The sequence below is a fragment of the Panulirus ornatus genome, chromosome 4, assembly GCF_036320965.1.
Source record: "Panulirus ornatus isolate Po-2019 chromosome 4, ASM3632096v1, whole genome shotgun sequence".
Classification (NCBI taxonomy): domain Eukaryota; kingdom Metazoa; phylum Arthropoda; class Malacostraca; order Decapoda; family Palinuridae; genus Panulirus; species Panulirus ornatus.
Genome location: NC_092227.1, coordinates 54004716 through 54024969, shown reverse-complemented (window position 1 = coordinate 54024969; position 20254 = coordinate 54004716). Strand labels below are relative to the sequence as shown.

The window sequence follows — 20254 nt, the reverse complement described above, 5'->3', positions numbered from 1 at the left end:
ATTTCCCAGGAATACTAAAAAAAACTTATGCCTTTGTAATTTGAGCACTCACCTTTATCTCCTTTGCCTTGTACAATGGCACTATGCATGCATTCCGCCAATCCTCAGGCACAATGTCCTTACCAACCAAACAACAACACAGTCACCCCATTCTTTTTCATGAATTCCACTGCAATATCATCTAAACCAGCCGTCTTGTCGGCTTTCAAAATCCGCAAAGCTTTCACTACCTCGTCTTTGTTTACGAGACCATTCCTCCTAACCCTCTTACTTCGCACACTACCTCGACCAAAACACCATGTGGACTTAAAGGAATATATATATGAATACACACACACACACACACACACACACACACATATATATATATATATATATATATATATATATATATATATATATATATATCATACAAACCTCCAACAGCCAGGATCGAACCCGGGACTCCTGTGCAAGAGCCGGGAGTGCTAACCGCTAGGATATGGGCCTGGCCCATTTCATGAACAATAAAGTTATCTAATTTGTAGAGACCATCACTAACTTTAAGATTATAATTCTTTGTGTATTTGATATTAGAAGATTCAATGATATTTCTCTTGGTAATAGAGTTAGAGTTAATAACTGAGATGGCATTACTCCAGTCAATACAATGATCATAGATTTTAACGTGATTAAACTAGGCATTTGATTTTTGTCCCGTTCTTATACTATATTTATGTTGCTCAAGTCTAACAGTAAGATCCTTACCAGTCTGACCAACATAAAGTTTATCACAATTTCCACAAGGCACTTTATAGATGCATCCAAGAGAATTTTCTGGTGAATTCCTGATTAAGATATTCTTTATAGTATTATTGCTGTTAAAGGCAACATTTACATTAAAGGATTTAAGGAACATGGGAAGTAAAGTGAAATTACCATTAAAAAGGAGAACTAAAAGATTCTTGGTGTCAATGGGAGGTTTGGGCTCAACTCTATAAAAAGGTTTCTTTGCTAACTTAAGAGATTTATCAATGAAAGATCTAGGGTACTTTAACTTAGATCCAATAGAATATCTCTTCTCAAACTCATCATCAATAAACTCTAGACTGCAAATAAGTAAAGCCATAAGGAACATAGATTGAAATAAGAATAATTTAGCTCTGTCATGTTGAGATGAGTAATAATGGATATATGAGTATACATTGGTGGGTTTTCTGTATATGCCAAACTTAAACTTGTTTCCTTGCCCATGGATCATGCAATCTAAAAATGGTAACATACCGTTATTTTCATTTTCTACAGTAAATTTGATGGAAGGTACTATATTGTTAAGTAAGGGGAGAAATATTTGTATATCTTCATTTGTTTGCCAAACACAAAGAACATCATGTACATACCTAAACCAAATTGCATTAGAAGGCGTCCTAGCTTAGTCTCTTCGATGTATATCAACTGACATATTTCTCTCTTGTCTCTCCCCTGATGATGTGATTATCACACGAAAGCGCACTTGGGAACTTGTGTTTCATTTTTCCCCGTGGACTCATAGGAATATCTTGATTACGCGCAAAATTGTGATCTTTTTCAATATATATATATATATATATATATATATATATATATATATATATATATATATATATATATATATATATATTATCCCTGGGGATAGGGGATTAAGAATACTTCCCACGTATTCCCTGCGTGTCGTAGAAGGCGACTAAAAGGGGAGGGAGCGGGGGGCTGGAAATCCTCCCCTCTCGGTTTTTTTTTTTAATTTTCCAAAAGAAGGAACAGAGGGGGCCAGGTGAGGATATTCCAAAAAAGGCCCAGTCCTCTGTTCTTAACGCTACCTCGCCAACGCGGGAAATGGCAAATAGTTTAAAAGAAAAGAAATATATATATATATATATATATATATATATATATATATATATATATATATATATATATATATATATATATATATATATATATGTATAGGTATGTATATGTGCATGTGTGGACGTGTATGTATATACATGTGTATGTGGGTGGGTTGGGCCATTCTTTCGTCTGTTTCCTTGCGCTACCTCGCTAACGCGGTAGACAGCGACAAAGTATGATAAAAGATAAATGAATGTATAATGTGATGGCACCAAGGCGTTCTGATGCAATTATTTATCATTATGTGTGCCGAAATGACATGAACAGTGACCCTTATAGGTAAAGTGGAGAAATGTAGAAATAGGTAAAAAGATAAGAAATGCATAATGATGAAGTTTAGGAATGATTATGTACGACTGGCCTAAGATATAGACCAAGAATGAAATAAAACGGAGAAAAGAATCACATTCAGCGATGACAGAAGAAAGAGAGGGAAGAAAAAGAGGCGACGACGCACTAAGGAAAAACGCAGGTAAGAGCACCTAAAAGGAAGATAAACGAATGAATTAGTTCTTGAGGAATGTAGAAGACAATATAAAGTAGAATAAGACAATTGGGTTGACAGAAATGGATAAAAGTAGATGGAAAAAGGGAAAACACTAATTAAGGAGAAATGACGGAACCAAATAGCAACCGACCTCTTGCGTTTCCTCCTGCCTCTCTTGTCTGTGGCGGGACCTGAACAGCAGCGGCAGTGATCTTCTGGGGGAAAAAGATAGACTATTAAAGGAGTAACGTCATAACGGGACTGAAGGAAATGGGGAATATGCCTGTGCTACTACTATTATACCGATGCTATTCATGATATACGCTGATTGTTTAATGCTCTACTTAAAGATCCGCTGATCTGCAAGAGAGAGATCATCTACTTACCTACTTATTTCTAAGTACATACTATAATATCTACCCCATGGTAAAGCTAGCGAGTAACGCTTACCACAGAGAGAACAGGCTTCCTTTTCTGTAGTCTCTGTGCTTCTTTCATACTGTTTATAGTGTTTAGCTGTCCAGTCTGTTTGCTTGCTTAACTGACTAACTGTAATTAACCATAACCCCTAACGATGTGCGAGCCTAATATATGTGCAATAAGTGTACCTCATTCTTCAGCTCAGATGCTGTTATATGATACAGTTACCTTATGTAATTCAGACAAAAATAGAAGTGCACATGCATTCGAAGTATTGCTCTGTGAAAGTTTTTCTAGTTTTCATCAAGACCTTCAAGTTACATTACTTCGACCATTTACACTTGGTTCACATGGTCAACGTCGCTAACCACTACATCATGAAAGCCCTTGTGTATGTGTGTATGAAAGTGAATAGCATCTTACCCGATGATCATTGTGTAGAAGGAAGCAGTGACCAGACACACAGCAATGACGATGCAGATTATGATAGCCATCTGGAGGGCCATCTCGTAGCCCCGGTAAGGGATCTCGCTGTAGAGAAGGAAGGTGGAAAACAGATATGAGAAACACTATGAAGGTTTTGTTGTCGAAGCGGGTGTTGTCGAAGCGGATGTTGTCGAAGCGGGTATTTACTAAAGTAAGGATTTTCTTTGGTGCGTCCAAACCGCATTTTGTAGAACGCAATATATGTTATATATGCAGAATATAGCTCCTAGCGAGGCAACGAAGATGTTGACCATCTCATGAACAATATAATCATTGTGGGTAAAATTCATGTTATGAATGAAATGAAACTCTCATGAGACAGCTGTAACCAGTTTAGACCAATTAGGAGCCACAGCTAGACAATATTACTAACATGGCAAACGATAAGTATGACTGTGACGTTTCTGCTTTGTGATTATCCGATTTGGGATGAATGCTGAATTCAAGAAACATCACAAGAAGAAAATACATTTGAAAGCTTCAGAAGATAATGGGAGTGAAATAGAACGAAAATGCCTTGGATAGCCCAATAATTAGAATTTTAGATTCTGGAAACCAAATAACCAGGGAGCCACTTTTGTTCGTCTAAACAAGGAAGGACAATAATCTTGAGTGATAGGAGCGTTTCACGATACGTGAGATCTAGGAAAAATCTTACGAAATTTCCAATTATGAGGAAGACACTAATCAAAGAGACTACAGAATAAGGGACAAGACCTGTTGATTTACAAAGAAGACAAGTTTTAACATAAGAAGGAAGCCTTGGTCCCCGCAGATATTGCGAGTATTAATAAATTACTATCAGACTTGGTTTGGCGAGGCTAGGGTCATTATAGTACTTATAACCCGGATACACGTGGACATGATGGATATACCTTGTACTCTCTAGGTTTGGTCATGGATTAGTTTAAGCAGAATCTTCGTGAGAAAAGCTTGCGAAATCGCAGAAATCGACTGGATAGGGGCTGCCATTTCAATCAATTATGCATATGTATTTTCAACTAATCAGTAATCTGTGTTGTGGTTATTATGGATGTAACGACAATAACAATAAGATACTAAGATTGGTAAATCCACCTCTGAGCGCTCTGCGCAGAGAATTTTCAACGAGTAATTGGTGTTCATGCAGATATGAGGGCTGATAAATAGGCAAGATTAGGTCGCTTTGCCCCAGAACTCTACATAAACCAAGTATAGCACGAATCGAGCAAGAGATTGCAGAGATATACTTTACAATAACTTTTGGTCCCTGTATACTATCCTCCACATGCTCTGACACTTTCATATGATCTTGACGGGTCATAATTATGGCATCATAAAAATGGATGTACCATACTGGGCGCGCCAATGTTGTACTGATGAAAGCGCACCTGCGTCTCAATGTTTGTCTGACATTGTCTACACGTAGCACTGAGGGTTGTTCTTGATGACGACCTTTTCATATCAATTTCTGGACACTTGTTCCACCCTTGTCGCAAGGCACCAAAAGTTTAGCTAAAAAGAGTCACGATTCTTTCACAAACGTCACTGATATGAAGAAAGTGCGTTACGATACGCGCGGTGCGTTGTCACAATGATATAGTGATAACAGAAAATAGAATTATAGGAGAAGCAGTATGGTGCTATACTGCCATAACAGTACTGGAAAAGACGGTGACAACACACTGGTATAAGAATAGTATGCAAGAAAAAGGATTCCAGTAACTGCATCCGCGATTATAGTATGAAGGTGAAATCGCACTTCAGTAGGAGTTCATACAATCTTATTTAACATGTAAATTTTCTATACATGCGGCACGACATTGTTCGTGAAGAAAATCCATCTCATCAGGTGAAAGTACTTAATGAAGTTATTTAAATACCAACATCACACTTGATTCCCGCCGTCCAACACCAATTTTTATAGACCAAGCATAGTCTGCTTTGGCTGGCCGTAACCGTTGTAAGGTTGAGTGATTAAGGGGGCTCACGTGGCGGGGGTTGACCTGGGAAGCTGGATGTGTCTTCAAGATCTATGGGGTGATCATTTTCATAACAGCGTTCAGCGATCGCGTTTTTGTAGTTATCCCAGCGTACTGAATGACGGTGCCAATAACACTCACCCACATACACATGTATATAAATAAACGTCCACACACGCACATATATATACATATACATTTCAACGTAGACATACATATACATACACAGACATATACATATATACACGTGTACACATCCACACTTGCTGCCTTTATCCATTTTCGTCGCCATCCCGCCACACATGATATGGCAACCCCCCCCCCCACCCCTCACCCCGCGTGCGTGCGAGGTAGTGCTAGGAAATGACAACGAAAGCCACATTTGTGCAAACTGTCTCTAGCTGTCATGAGTAATGCACCGAAACCACACCACTCTTTTCACATCCAGGCCCCACAAAACTCTCCATAGTTTATCCCAGACGCTTCACATGCCCTGGTTCAATCCATTGAGAGTAAGTCGACCCCGGTATACCACATCGTTCACTCTATTCCTAGCACGTCTTTCACCCTCCTGTATGTTTAGGCCCCGATCGCTCAAAATCTTTTTCACTCCATCCTTTCACCTACTTCTCGTTCCCTTCACCTCTGACACATATATCCTCTTGGTCGATCTTTCCTCACTCATTCTCTTCATGTAACCAAACCATTCCAATACACCCTCTTCTGCTATATCAACCACGCTCTTTTTATTACTACACATCTCTCTTACCCTTTCATTACGTACTCGATCAAACTACCTCACACCACATATTGTCCTCAAACATCTCATTTCCAACACATCCACCCTCCTCCGTAAAACCCTATCTATAGCCCACGCCTCGCAACCATATAACATTGTTGGAACCACTATTCCTTCAAACATACCCAGTTTTGCCATCCGATATATATATATATATATATATATATATATATATATATATATATATATATATATATATATATATATATATATATATATATATATTCCTATGAGTCCACGGGGAAAATGGAACACGATAAGTTCCAAAGTGCACTTTCGTGTAATAATCACATCATCAGGGGAGACACAAGAGAGAAATATAACAGTTAGTTGATATACAACGAAGAGACGAAGCTAGGACGAGATTTGGTAAACATGCAATTGTCCAGGACAGAAAACGAGCGTTTATAAACTTATCATTTTACAAATCTTATCAACAATAAAGTTATCTAATTTGTATAGACCATCACTAATATTAAGATTATGATTCTTTGTGTATTCAGTAATAGAAGATTTAATGATATTTCTCGTGGTAATAGAGTTAGAGTTAATAATTGAGATGGCGTTACTCCAGTCAATGCAATAAACATAGCTTTTAACGTGATTAAACAAGGCATTTGATTCTTGTCCCTCTCTTATACTATATCTATGTCGCTTAAGTCTAACAGCAAGATCCTTACCAGTCTGCCCGACATAAAACTTATCACAATTTCTGCATGGCACTTTATAGATGCACCCAGGAAAATTTTTCTGGTGATTTACATTAGAGGATTTAAGCAACATGGGAGTAAAGTAAAATTACTATTAAAAGGGAGAACTACAAGATTCTTGGTGTGAAGGGGAGATTTGGGCTCAATTCTATAAAATGATTTCTTTGCTAACTTAAGGGATTTATCAACGAAAGATCTAGGGTACTTTAACCTCGATCCAATAGAATATATCTTCTCAAACTCAATATCAATATACTCTGGACTGCAAATACGTAATGCCTTAGGAACAGAGATTGAAATGATAATGGATATATGAGCATATATTGGTAGGTTTTCTGTATATGCTAAACTTAAACTTTATATATATATATTTTTTTTTTTTTTTTTTTTTTTTTTATACTTTGTCGCTGTCTCCCGCGTTTGCGAGGTAGCGCAAGGAAACAGACGAAAGAAATGGCCCAACCCCCCCCCCCCATACACATGTACATACACACGTCCACACACGCAAATATACATACCTACACAGCTTTCCATGGTTTACCCCAGACGCTTCACATGCCTTGCTTCAATCCACTGACAGCACGTCAACCCCTGTATACCACATGACTCCAATTCACTCTATTTCTTGCCCTCCTTTCACCCTCCTGCATGTTCAGGCCCCGATCACACAAAATCTTTTTCACTCCATCTTTCCACCTCCAATTTGGTCTCCCTCTTCTCCTCGTTCCCTCCACCTCCGACACATATATCCTCTTGGTCAATCTCTCCTCACTCATTCTCTCCATGTGCCCAAACCATTTCAAAACACCCTCTTCTGCTCTCTCGACCACGCTCTTTTTATTTCCACACATCCCTCTTACCCTTACGTTACTTACTCGATCAAACCACCTCACACCACACATTGTCCTCAAACATCTCATTTCCAGCACATCCATCCTCCTGCGCACATCTCTATCCATAGCCCACGCCTCGCAACCATACAGCATTGTTGGAACCACTATTCCCTCAAACATACCCATTTTTGCTTTCCGAGATAATGTTCTCGACTTCCACACATTTTTCAAGGCTCCCAAAATTTTCGCCCCCTCCCCCACCCTATGATCCACTTCCGCTTCCATGGTTCCATCCGCTGACAGATCCACTCCCAGATATCTAAAACACTTCACTTCCTCCAGTTTTTCTCCATTCAAACTCACCTCCCAATTGACTTGACCCTCACCCCTACTGTACCTAATAACCTTGCTCTTATTCACATTTACTCTCAACTTTCTTCTTCCACACACTTTACCAAACTCAGTCACCAGCTTCTGCAGTTTCTCACACGAATCAGCCACCAGCGCTGTATCATCAGCGAACAACAATTGACTCACTTCCCAAGCTCTCTCATCCCCAACAGACTTCATACTTGCCCCTCTTTCCAGGACTCTTGCATTTACCTCCTTTACAACCCCATCCATAAACAAATTAAACAACCATGGAGACATCACACACCCCTGCCGCAAACCTACATTCACTGAGAACCAATCACTTTCCTCTCTTCCTACACGTACACATGCCTTACATCCTCGATAAAAACTTTTCACTGCTTCTAACAACTTGCCTCCCACACCATATATTCTTAATACCTTCCACAGAGCATCTCTATCAACTCTATCATATGCCTTCTCCAGATCCATAAATGCTACATACAAATCCATTTGCTTTTCTAAGTATTTCTCACATACATTCTTCAAAGCAAACACCTGATCCACACATCCTCTACCACTTCTGAAACCGCACTGCTCTTCCCCAATCTGATGCTCTGTACATGCCTTCACCCTCTCAATCAATACCCTCCCATATAATTTACCAGGAATACTCAACAAACTTATACCTCTGTAATTTGAGCACTCACTCTTATCCCCTTTGCCTTTGTACAATGGCACTATGCACGCATTCCGCCAATCCTCAGGCACCTCACCATGAGTCATACATACATTAAATAACCTTACCAACCAGTCAACAATACAGTCACCCCCTTTCTTAATAAATTCCACTGCAATACCATCCAAACCTGCTGCCTTGCCGGCTTTCATCTTCCGCAAAGCTTTTACTACCTCTTCTCTGTTTACCAAATCATTTTCCCTAACCCTCTCACTTTGCACACCACCTCGACCAAAACACCCTATATCTGCCACTCTGTCATCAGACACATTCAACAAACCTTCAAAATACTCATTCCATCTCCTTCTCACATCACCGCTACTTGTTATCACCTCCCCATTTACGCCCTTCACTGAAGTTCCCATTTGCTCCCTTGTCTTACGCACCCTATTTACCTCCTTCCAGAACATCTTTTTATTCTCCCTAAAATTTACTGATAGTCTCTCACCCCAACTCTCATTTGCCCTTTTTTTCACCTCTTGCACCTTTCTCTTGACCTCCTGTCTCTTTCTTTTATACTTCTCCCACTCAATTGCATTTTTTCCCTGCAAAAATCGTCCAAATGCCTCTCTCTTCTCTTTCACTAATACTCTTACTTCTTCATCCCACCACTCACTACCCTTTCTAAACAGCCCACCTCCCACTCTTCTCATGCCACAAGCATCTTTTGCGCAATCCATCACTGATTCCCTAAATACATCCCATTCCTCCCCGACTCCCCTTACTTCCATTGTTCTCACCTTTTTCCATTCTGTACACAGTCTCTCCTGGTACTTCCCCACACAGGTCTCCTTCCCAAGCTCACTTACTCTCACCACCTTCTTCACCCCAACATTCACTCCTCTTTTCTGAAAACCCATACTAATCTTCACCTTAGCCTCCACAAGATAATGATCAGACATCCCTCCAGTTGCACCTCTCAGCACATTAACATCCAAAAGTCTCTCTTTCGCACGCCTGTCAATTAACACGTAATCCAATAACGCTCTCTGGCCATCTCTCCTACTTACATAAGTATACTTATGTATATCTCGCTTTTTAAACCAGGTATTCCCAATCATCAGTCCTTTTTCAGCACATAAATCTACAAGCTCTTCACCATTTCCATTTACAACACTGAACACCCCATGCATACCAATTATTCCCTCAACTGCCACATTACTCACCTTTGCATTTAAATCACCCATCACTATAACCCGGTCTCGTGCATCAAAACCGCTAACACACTCATTTAGCTGCTCCCAAAACACTTGCCTCTCATGATCTTTCTTCTCATGCCCAGGTGCATATGCACCAATAATCACCCACCTCTCTCCATCAACTTTCAATTTTACCCATATTAATCGAGAATTTACTTTCTTACATTCTATCACATACTCCCACAACTCCTGTTTCAGGAGTATTGCTACTCCTTCCCTTGCTCTTGTCCTCTCACTAACCCCTGACTTCACTCCCCAGACATTTCCAAACCACTCTTCCCCTTTACCCTTGAGCTTCGTTTCACTCAGAGCCAAAACATCCAGGTTCCTTTCCTCAAACATACTACCTATCTCTCCTTTTTTCACATCTTGGTTACATCCACACACATTTAGGCACCCCACTCTGAGCCTTCGAGGAGGATGATCACTCCCCGCGTGACTCCTTCTTCTGTTTCCCATTTTATATATATATATATATATATATATATATATATATATATATATATATATATATATATATATATATATATATATATATATATATATATATATATATATATATATTTTGTTCATACTACTTGCCATCTCCCGCGTCAGCGAGGTAGCGCCAAGGAGAGAGGACTGAGCCCCTCAGGGAACATCCTCACTTGGCCCCCCCTTCGTTCCTTCTTTTGGAAAATTAAAAAAGAGAGGGGAGGATTTCTAGCCCCCCGCTCCCTTCCCTTTTAGTCGCCTTCTACGACACGCAGGGAATACGTGGGAAATATTCTTTCTCCCCTATCTCCAGGGATTATATATATATATATATATATATATATATATATATATATATATATATATATATATTAGTTTACGCTGAAAGGTTTTCTGTAATGCATAAAAGTGAATGCGAATGCATTAGAGAAAACCTCTTTTTAGCCCACACTAATATATATATATATATATATATATATATATATATATATATATATATATATATATATATATATATATATATATATATATATATATATATCCTTTTTTATCTACTCATCTATATTTCATGTATATCTAACTTTGTCGCTCTCCCGCGTTAGCAAGGTAGCGCAAGGAAACAGACGAAAGAATGGCCCAACCCCCAACCCACCCACATACCCATGTATATACGTATACGTCCACACACGAACAAATACATATCTATACATTTCAACGTCTCTCCTTTGAAGGTTCCGTAATTACACATCTTGTTTCGATGAACATATTTGGTATTTCTGTAACATTCATTCTTTCTTGAAAAACCACACATTACGGGAATAGCTAAGTCTGCCTTTACGAAACTTGATATCCTTTTCTTCTGAACAGTCGCTCCGTTTATACAAGGGATTGCTTCGTCCTTGTGTGGAGAACTGCTCTCGCATCTTGGGTGGTTCTATCTCTGCATCCTTACCTGACAGAGTTGAGGCGAAAGCGGTCCGACTTATAAACTCGACCAGGGTAAGTTTTAGACTTGACCCTCTTGCCCTTCGTCGCATGTTGGTTCACTTTTCCTCTTCTGTGGGTATTAATTTCTTTTTACCTCCCGAGAGCTGGCTGCTTGTGTGCCACCACACAATGTCCGGCGTAACATGATTACTGTGTGACCGTTGGCAATTTAAGGGTGGGCTGTTTTGATAACTGTTTTTCCCTACAACTCAAGGCATTGGAACTCTCTACCTTCTCGTGTCTTTCACAATGACCATGACGTAGCACCTTTCAAGAAACTGGTTTTTCACTGCCTCTAAAATTCGTAAATACTTCTCCTTGTCATTCCTTTTTCCTTTTCATAATCTCTATATTTCAATTAAAGCCAAGCCTTGATGTGGATTTTTCTCCGTCAATGAAGTTTTGAACAGATAAAAAAGAGTGCCTTGAGAAAGAAAACTATGAGTGACAATGGATGATGATTCCCTAGTTGTCTATAATCGTCAACCTTAGGAAGAATTGATATCAACGGTTTGAAAAAAAATTGAGAGAATTGTATATTAGAAGAGAGAGAGAGAGAGAGAGAGAGAGAGAGAGAGAGAGAGAGAGAGAGAGAGAGAGAGAGAGAGAGAGAGAGAGAGAGAGAGAGAGAGAGAGAGAGAGAGAGAATGGTACTCACCAGTAGCTAAACTCGTAAAACACTCCGTCATCTTTGCACTGACAGTAGGAGTCGCGACATACAGCCATTTCATGCAAGCATGTACCATTGTTGCACTGGGACCCCACATACCCTGAAAATGGAGAAAAACGTAGAAATCTGATTTTTCATGTTGAGGGCTCCAGTCACAGATAAAAGTCCACATCAAGGCCAGGCCTTAATTGAAATATATAGAGAACTATGAAACGGAAAAAGAAAAGTCAAGAGAAAGTATTCACGAATTTTTGAGAAAGCGAAAAACTTTTGAAATGTGCTAGGTCATAGTTATTGGGAAAGACATGAGAAGGTAAAGAGTTCCAAAGCTTCGACGTGTAGGGAAAGAAGCGTCAAAACGAACCACCCTTGAGTTGCTGATATTCACGCGATCATCATGTGACGCAGCATTTTATCAGTATTGCGTGATCTATCTAGTGGTGGGGACACACAAGCAGTTAGCTCTCGGGCGCAAAGACTAAAGAAATACCTACAAAGGAGGAGAAGTGAACGAACATTGCGGCGAAGGGCAAGGGGGGTCAAGTTTGGAAATTAGCTTGGGTCAGTTTATAAGTTGGATAACTTTCGACTCTATCAAGTAAGGATGCAGAGCGAGAACCAACCCAAATGTGAGAGCAGTACTCCATACAAGGACGAATCAATCCCTTGTATAAACGGAGCAACTGTTCAGAAGTACTTTCGACATCTAAACAGGACATTTAAACATTATTATCATTATCATTAATACTATGATCCTTCTTCTTCTTCTTCTTCTTTCTCTTCTTCTTCTTATCATTATCATTATTATTATCATCACTATATCATTAGCCTAACAAACGCTTTTCAGGCTAAGCCTGCCGGCTGCTTCAGCGCCACCTGAGCGCCCGTGTTGCTAGTTTTAGCTCGTTTCGCTCACCTTTTGCTTGGTTCTGTGATATCTGACAATATCATAACTATCATTATCTCCGTCTTTTCTTTGCCAACCTTGCCAATGGTCTCACTTGTTACATCCAAACATCTTCTAATAATCCCATAAAACCATATCATATATCAGTACATCAAGATTTCCAAAAAAATTTCGACGGAATCTTTGAAACCACTTGACAGCAGCCAGACAAACATGACCACCACCAAACAGCTCTTCGGTGGATCGCCAATAGGAAGTAGACCTAATGTTGTTTTAGGACAGATGGGACATGTCTCTGACCTGCCACAAGCTACCGAGCCCTCCATTCTTGGACAGTTGGGACACGGCACCGACCCACCCGGTCCTGGGTTACAAAGACCATCGAAAAGCAGAGGAGCCCAAGCTGACCTCAGTTCCACATCTGGACAATAACGGTCTCGCTTGGCCCAACTTATCGTACTTGGTGTTGGAATACCATTCGTGATATCGTTAATTTGTATCGCTTGTAGTGTTTTCCCTTACTTATATGTGCTAAGTAGCGTGCTTTTTTTTCCTGGTGTGTTTCGCATACATAATTTGTTTGCGTTTTATACATCATATCTGAGTAAAGTGATACAGTTTTTTCTATTTTTTGTAGATTCCTGATTATGTCCCTGTGAGGGAGAAAGCTTCATAGAAATAAAATTGATAACTTTCGACAACTGGTGTTTGAGAACACAACTAATGGTAGAACGTTTACCCCAGACGTTTCACATGCCCTGGTTCAGTGCATTGACGGCACTTAGACCCCAGTATACCACATCATTCCAGTTCACTCTATTCCTTGCATGCTTTTCACCCTCCTGCATGTTCAGGGTCAAATCGCTAAAAACTATTTCACTTCATCCTTCCACCTCCAATCTGATCTCCCGCTTCTCCTTGTTTCTTCCACTTCTGACACAAATGTCCTCTTTGTCAACCTTTCTTTACTAATTCGCTCCATGTGCTCAAATCATTTGAACACACCCTTTTCTGATCTCTCAAGCACTCTCTTTTTATTAACACACATCTCCTTTACTCTTTCATTACTTACTCGATCAAAACACCTCACACCACAAATTGTTCTCAAACATCTAATTTCCAACATATCCACCCTTCTTAGCACAACGCTATGCTCATGCCTCGCAACTATATGATATTTTTGGAATTACTTTTCCTTGAAACATACCCATTTTTGCTCTCCAAGATAACGGTCTCTCTTTCCACACATTCTTCATCGCTCCCAGAACCTTCGCTCCCTTCCCCACCCTATGACTCAATTCCGCTTCCATTGTTCCATTTCCTGCCAGGTCTACTCCCAGATATCTAAAACACTTCACTTCCTCCAGTTTTTCTCCATTCAGACTTTAACCCAACTAACTTGTCTCTCAACCATGCTGAACCTAATAACATCCCTTTTCTTCACATTTACTCTCAACTTTTGTCTTTTCACACATTTGCAAACTCAGTCACCAGCTTCTACAGTTTCTCACTCGAATCAGCCATTAGTGCTGTATCATCAGTGAACAGAAACTGACTCACTTCCCAGACTCTCTCATCCCAAAAAGACTGCATACTCGCCCGTCTCTCTAAAACTCTTGCATGTACCTCCTTCACCTCCCTATTTATAAACAAACAAAAAAAAACATAGTGTGTTTTGAAATACTTTGGACATATGGAGAGAATGAGTGAGGAAAGGTTTGACAAAGAGCATATATATGCCAGAGGTGGAAGGAGCAAGGAGAAGCGGGAGACCAAATTGGGTGTGGAAGGATGGAGTGAAAAAGATATTAAGCGATCGGGGCTTGAAGATGCAGGAGGGTGAGAAGAGTTCAAGGAATAGAGTGAATTGGGATGATGTAGTAAACCGGGTCTACGTACTTTCAGTGGACAGAATCAGAGCATGTAAAACGCCTGAGGTAAACCATGGAAAGGTCTGTGGGGCCTGGATGTGGATGGTCTGTTGTGCATTGCACATGACAGACCTGAGTGCGAACGAATGTGGTCTTTTTCGTCTGTTTTCCCGGCGATACCTAGCTGACTCAGGGAGTGGCGATGCTGTTTCCTATGTCGCGGAGTTACGCCGGGAATGGCTGAAGGTAAGCGAGTATGAAATTTTTTTATCAAGGATGTAAGGCATGTGTACGTGTAGAAAGAGAGGAAAGTGATTGGTTCTCAGTGAATGTTGGTTTGCGGCAGGGGTGCGTGCTGTCTCCATGGTTGCTCATTTGTTTATGGTTGCAGTTGTTAGGGAGGTGAATGCAAGAGTTTTGGAAAGAGGGGCAAGTATACAGTCTGTTGTGGATGAGAGAGCTTGGGAAGCGAGTCAATTGTTGTTCGCTGATCATACAGCGCTGGTGGCTGATTCGGGTGAGAAACTGCAGAAGCTGGTGACTGAGTTTGGTAAAGTGTGTGAAAGAAGAAAGCCGAAAGCAAATGTGAATAAGAGCAAGGTTATGAGGTACAGTAGGGTTGAGGGGCAAATCAACTGGGAGGTAAGTATGAATGGAGAAAACTGGAGGAAGGGAAGTGTTTTAGATATCTGGGAGTGGATTTAGCAGTGGATGGAACCATAAAAGCGGAAGTAAATCATGGGGTGGGGGAGGGGGCGAAAGTTCTGGGAGCGTTGAAGAATGTGTGGAAGTCGAGAACGTTATCTTGGAAAGCAAAAATGGGTATGTTTGAAAGAAAAGTGGTTCCAACTATGTTGTATGGTTGCGAGGCGTGGGCTATAGATAGAGTTGTGCGGGGGGGGGGGGGGGGGGGGGGGTGGATGTGCTGGAAAGGAGATGTTTGAGAACAATATGTGGTGTGAGGTGGTTTGATCGAGTAAGCAATGAAAGGGTAAGAGAGATGTGTGGTAATAAAAAGTGTGGCTGAGAGAGCAGAGGGGTGTTTTGAAATAGTTTGGTCACATGGAAAGAATGAGCGAGGAAAGATTGACAAAGAGGATATATGTGTCAGAGGTGGAGGGAACGAGAAGTGGAAGACCAAATTGGAGGTGGAAAGACGGAGTGAAAAAGGTTTTGAGTGATCGGGGCCTGAACATGCAGGAGGGTGAAAGGCGTGCAAGGAATAGAGTGAATTGGAACGATGTGGTATACCGCAGTCTATGTGCTGTCAATGGATTGAACCAGGGCATGTGAAGCGTCTGGAGTAAACCATGGAAAGTTTTGTAGGGCCTAGATGTGGAAAGGGAGCTGTGGTTTCGGCGCATTATACATGACAGCTAGAGAGCGAGTGTGAACGAACGTGGCCTTTGTTGTCTTTTCCTAGCGCTACCTCGCGCACATGCGGGGGGAGAGGGTTGTTATTTCATGTGAGGTAGGGTGGCGACGGGAATGAATAAGGGCAGACAGAATGAATCATGTACATGTGTATATATGTATATGTGTTTGTGTATATATATGTATACGTTGAGGTGTATAGGTATGTATATGTGCGTGTGTGGACGTGTATGTATATAAATGTGTATGTGGGTGGGTTGGGCCATTCTTTCGTATGTTTCCTTGCGATACCTCGCTAACGCGGGAGACAGCGACAAAGTATGATAAATAAATAAAATAATATAGATATGTATATGGCTGTGTATGTGTAAGTATATTCATGTATATGTGTATATGTTGATATGTATATGTATGTATATGTATATGAACGTGCATGAGTGTGTATGAGTGGATGTTTCTTGCGTCCGTTTCCTGGCGCTACTTCGCTGACCCGCGAAACGGCAATCAAGTGTAATAGACAGAAAAATAAATATATGTATATATGTATGTATATGTTGGGGTGAAGAGAGTGGTGAGAGTAAGCGAGCTTGGGAAGGAGATTTGTGCGAGGCAGTACCAGGAGAGACTTGAGTGCAGAATGGAAAAAGGTGAGAGCAAAGGACGTAAGGGAAGTGAGGGAGGAATGAGATGTACTTAGGGAAGCAGTTATGACATGCGTAAAGCATACTAGTGACATGAGAAAAGTGGGAGGTGGGCAGACTAGAAAGGGTAGTGAGTGTTGGGATGAAGAAGTAAGGTCATTAGTGATAGAGACGAGAGAGGCATTTGGACGATTTTTGCAGGGTAATAATGCAAATGACAGGAGATATATAAAAGAAAGAGGCTGGAGGTCAAGAGAAAGGTGCAAGAGGTGAAAAAGAGGGCAAATGAGAGTTGGGGTGAGAGAGTATCATTAAATTTTAGAGAGAATAAAAAGATGTTTTGGAAGGAGGTGAATAAAGTGCGTAAGACAAGAGATCTCACAAATGGGAACATCGGTGAAGGGGGCTAATGTGGAGGTAACAACAGATATTGGTGATGTGAGAAGGAGATGGAGTGAGTATTTTGAAGGTTTGTTGAATGTGTTAGATGATAGAGTGGCAGATATAGGGTGTTTTGGTAGAGGTGGTGTTCGAAGTGAGAGGGTCGGGAAGAATGGTTTAGTAAACAGAAAAGAGGTAGTGAAAGATATGCGGAAGATGAAAGCCGGCAAGGTGGCGGGTTTGGATGGTATTGCGTTGGAATTTATTAAAAAAGGGGGTGACTGTGTTGTTGACTGGTTGGTGAAGATGTTCAACGAATGTATGCCTCGTGGTGAAGTACCTGAGGATTGGCGGAATGCATACACAGTGCCATTGTAAAAAGGCAAAGGGGATAGAGGCGAGTGTTCAAATTACAGAGGTATAAGTTTGTTGAGTATTCCTGGGAAATTATATGGGAGGGTATTGACTGAGAGGGTGAAGGCATGTACAGAGCATCAGATTGGAGAAGAGCTTTGTAGTTTCAGAAGTGGTAGCGGATGAGGTGTTTGCTTTGAAGAATGTATTTGAGAAATACTTAGAAAAACAAATGAATTTGTATGTAGCATTTATGGATCTTGAGAAGGCATATGATAAAGTTGATAGAGATGTTCTGTAGAAGGTATTAAGAGTATATCTTGTGGGAGACAAGTTGCTAGAAGGAATGAAAAGTTTTTATCGAGGATGTAAGGCAAGTGTACGAGTAGGAAGAGAGGAAAGTGATTGGTTCCCAGTGAATGTCGGCTTGTGGCAGGGATGCGTGATGTCTCCATGGTTGTTTAATTTGTTTATGGATGGGGTTGTTAGGGAAGTGAATGCAAGAGTTGTGGAGAGAGGAGCAAGTATGCAGTCTATTGTGGATGAGAGGGCTTGGGAAGAGAGTCAGTTGTTGTTCGCTGATGATACAGCACTGGTGGCTGATTCGGGTGAGAAACTGCAGAAGCTGGTGACTGAGTTTGGTAAAGTGTGTGAAAGAAGAAAACAGAGAGTAAATGTGAATAAGAGCGAGGTTATTAGGTACAGTAGGGTTGAGGGACAAGTCAATTGGGAATTAAGTTTGAATGGAGGAAAACTGAAGGAAGGGAAGTGTTTTTAGATATCTGGGAGTGGATCTGGCAGCGGATGGAACCATGGAAATGGAAGTTAGTCACAGGGTGGGGGTTGGGGACGAAGGTTCTGGGAGCGTTGAAAAATGTGTGGAAGGCGAGAACGTTATCTCGGAAAGCAAAAATGGGTATGTTTGGAGGAATGGTGGTTCCAACAATGTTATATGGCTGCTAGGCGTGGGCTATAGATAAAGTTGTGCGGAGGCGAGTGGATGTGTTGGAAATGAGATGTCCGAGGACAATATGTGGTGTGAGGTGGTTTGATCGAGTAAGTAATGAAAGGGTAAGAGAGATATGTGGTAAGAAAAAGAGTGTGGTTGAGAGAGCAGAAGAGAGAGTATTGAAATGGTTTGGTCACATTGAGAGAATAAGTAAGGAAAGATTGACAAAGAGGATATATGTGTCAGAGGTGGAGGGAACGAGGAGAAGTGGGAGACCAAATTGGAGGTGGAAGGATGGAGTGAAAAAGATTTTGAGCGACCGGGGCCTGAAAATGCAAGAGGGTGAAAGGCGTGCAAGGAATAGAGTGAATTTTAACGATGCGGTATAACGGGGTCGACGTGCTGTCATTGGATTAAACCAGGGCATGTGAAGTGCCTGGGGTAATCCATTGAAAGTTTTGTGGGGCCTAGATGTGGAAAAGGAGCTGTGGTTTCAGTGCATTACACGTAACAGCTAGAGACTGAGTGTGAACGAATGTGGCCTTTGTTGTCATTTCCTAGTGCTACTTCGCGTGCGTACGGGTGGAGGGGGGTGGCATTTCATGTGTGGCGGGGTGGCGACGAGAATGGCTGAGGGCAGCAAGTATGCATATGTACATGTGTATATATGTATTTGTCTGAGTATGTATATGTATGTATACATTTGAAATGTATAGGTATGTATACGTGCGTGTGTGGGCGTGTATGTATGTACATGTGTATGTGGGTGGGTTGGGCCATTCTTTCGTCTGTTTCCTTGCGCTACCTCGCTAACGCGAGACAGCGACAGAGGATGAAAATGAATATATTTTTTCTTTTTCTTTCAAACTATTCGCCATTTCCCGCGTTAGCGAGGTAGCGTTAAGAACAGAGGACTGGGCCTTTTTTGGAATATCCTCACCTGGACCCCTCTGTTCCTTCTTTTGGAAAAAAAAAATGAATATATATATATATATATATATATATATATATATATATATATATATATATATATATATATATATATATATTTCTTTTTTCTTTCAAATTATTCGCCATTTCCCGCATTAGCAACGTAGCGTTAAGAACAGAGGACTGGGCCTCTCAGAGAATATCATCACCTGGCCCCCTTCTCTGTTCCTTCTTTTGGAAAATAAAAAAAAAAAAGAGGGGAGGATTTCCAGCCTCCCGCTCCATCCCCTTTTAGTCGCCTTCTACGACACGCAGGGAATACGTAGGAAGTATTCTTTCTCCCCTATCCCCAGGGATACGGAGATGAATTATAATAAACAATGATATATATAAGTATATATATATATATATATATATATATATATATATATATATATATATATATATATATATATCATTGTTTATTATACTTTATCTCCGTATCCAGCGTCAGCGAGGCAGCGCCAGGAAACACACAAAGAATGGACCATCAACTCATATACACATAAACATACATAAAAGCCCATACATGCACATATACATACATATTCAATCAACTTGTACATACATATACATATATACACATGTACATATTCATACTTGCTTGCCTTCATCCATTCCTGGCGCTACCCAGTCACACAGGAAACAGCATCGCTGCCCCCTGCTTCAGCGAGGTAGCGCCAGAAAAACAGACAAAAAAAGCCACATTCGTTCACACTGTCTCTAGCTATCATGTTTAATGCACCAAAGCTAGAGTTTCCTATTCACAACCAGGCCCCACAGA

General features: G+C 40.6%; 1 protein-coding gene across 3 annotated transcripts in view; it reads right to left on the bottom strand.

Moving 5' to 3' along the window:
- Positions 1-2460: 2460 nt before the first annotated feature.
- LOC139766273 (uncharacterized) overlaps positions 2461-20254 on the bottom strand; it is a 76810-nt gene continuing 59016 nt past the window's right edge. For 2 of the 3 annotated variants that reach the window (XM_071694702.1, XM_071694720.1), the window contains 3 exons: positions 12013-12124; positions 3239-3346; positions 2461-2610 (listed from right to left, as the gene is read on the bottom strand). In XM_071694702.1, coding sequence (XP_071550803.1) covers positions 2508-2610; positions 3239-3346; positions 12013-12124 — 323 coding nt within the window. In that variant the 3' untranslated portion in view covers positions 2461-2507. The remainder of the gene's footprint in view (positions 2611-3238; positions 3347-12012; positions 12125-20254) is intronic. The other variant, XM_071694712.1, reaches the window with a different exon arrangement.